This window comes from Etheostoma spectabile, chromosome 4 (genome assembly GCF_008692095.1).
Source record: "Etheostoma spectabile isolate EspeVRDwgs_2016 chromosome 4, UIUC_Espe_1.0, whole genome shotgun sequence".
Taxonomy (NCBI): Eukaryota; Metazoa; Chordata; class Actinopteri; order Perciformes; family Percidae; genus Etheostoma; species Etheostoma spectabile.
In genome coordinates, this window is record NC_045736.1 from 30,923,810 (window position 1) to 30,925,119 (window position 1,310).

The 1,310-nt window shown below is 41.9% G+C and overlaps 1 protein-coding gene across 2 annotated transcripts in view; it reads right to left on the reverse strand.

Moving 5' to 3' along the window:
• Nucleotides 1-1,310, reverse strand: part of alpl (alkaline phosphatase, biomineralization associated) — a 34,108-nt gene that overhangs the window by 20,148 nt on the left and 12,650 nt on the right. For both annotated transcript variants that reach the window (XM_032513872.1, XM_032513873.1), the window contains exon 5: nucleotides 937-1,111. In XM_032513872.1, the coding sequence (XP_032369763.1) occupies nucleotides 937-1,111 (175 nt within the window). The remainder of the gene's footprint in view (nucleotides 1-936; nucleotides 1,112-1,310) is intronic.

Here is a 1,310-nt window from a genome sequence, read left to right on the forward strand (position 1 = left end):
TTCCCTGCCCTCTTGTCACCTGCCTCTCGTTACCTTGTGTATTTAATGTCTGTCCTTCCCTTGTCTCCTGTCAAATCCTTTTGTCCTGTCAACATGTGCCGTCAGTGTTCCTGTTGGCGTCTCAAGTTGTCCTGCTTGTCTCCTCACTGGATGTCTTCCCTGCCATTGACTTCCCTGTGTGTTTTCCTCCCTGTGTGTTTTCCTCCCCTTGAGTTTTTGCCAGCCCCAGTACTTCGGTTTTAGTTTTTTTTTTTCCTCTCTTAGATTTTGTCTTTTTGCTTGGACTCTGTTTTGCCTTTTGTGGAAATTAACCCTTCTGAACCCTCTTCCGCCTGCCTGCCCCTCTCTACATTTGGGTCCTCCATTCCTGACACTGTCACAGTATCCTTGAAGGGAAAAAAAATCCGATGTTTTAATGATTTAGCCAAGAAACATGTTAAACTATTTCAACTTTACCCTAATGAGTGCCTCCGTTTCCTTAAACCCTTGTTTACGTTTGACTTTAAGTTGGTTATGGCTTTATGGATTTCTGCTTTGAACTGATTATCGAGATTGAAGCCACTTTTTAACCCATGTGCCAATGGTTTTATATGTACCAACAACTCTACAAACAACTTGCAATATAACCTGCTCTAAGGATAACTTCAGTTCAAAGGGTGAACAGCCAAAAAAGGGGAAAAAGCAGAGTGGAAAAAACACATCTTAAAAAGCATGACTTTCCAGAGCACTTCAAAGTCTTTGCCTTGAGCGATCTAGACACCCCGGAGAGCATTTCCACATCCCATAAACACAGCATTTAACTACTACCACAAGAATTCCTTGGACATCAAACGCAACGTAATTAAATTGATTGCAAACATCTGAAAATGACATTTCTGCATTCCCTGTAGACAAAGAAATGCCTGTAAAAAGTTATGTGGATTAATGTCACTCTACCTGCTTCCTTAGCCCATCTGAGGATGGAGGTGACCTCGTTGCCCCGTGTGCTGTTACACTGGGATCGGACAGCAGCTGCACTCACGCCCACCGTGCCCTCGTTGGCCTTGACCCCGCAGAGGTAAGCTGTGGCAGTGCCAGCACTGTCTGGCACCTGCGCGTTAGTGTTGTATGTCTGCAGAGTTACAGTGGTCAGAATTCAAATATCAAACAGGGTCATTGATAGTTAATAATAATACATTTTATTTATAATGCACTCTTCATCAATAGATCTCAAAGTTCTACAGTTAAAAAAAAAAAAGGAGTAAAAAAAAAAAAGATTCAAAAATGAAGCTATTCTTAGAAGAGAGGATAAAAAACATCTAAAGGGGACC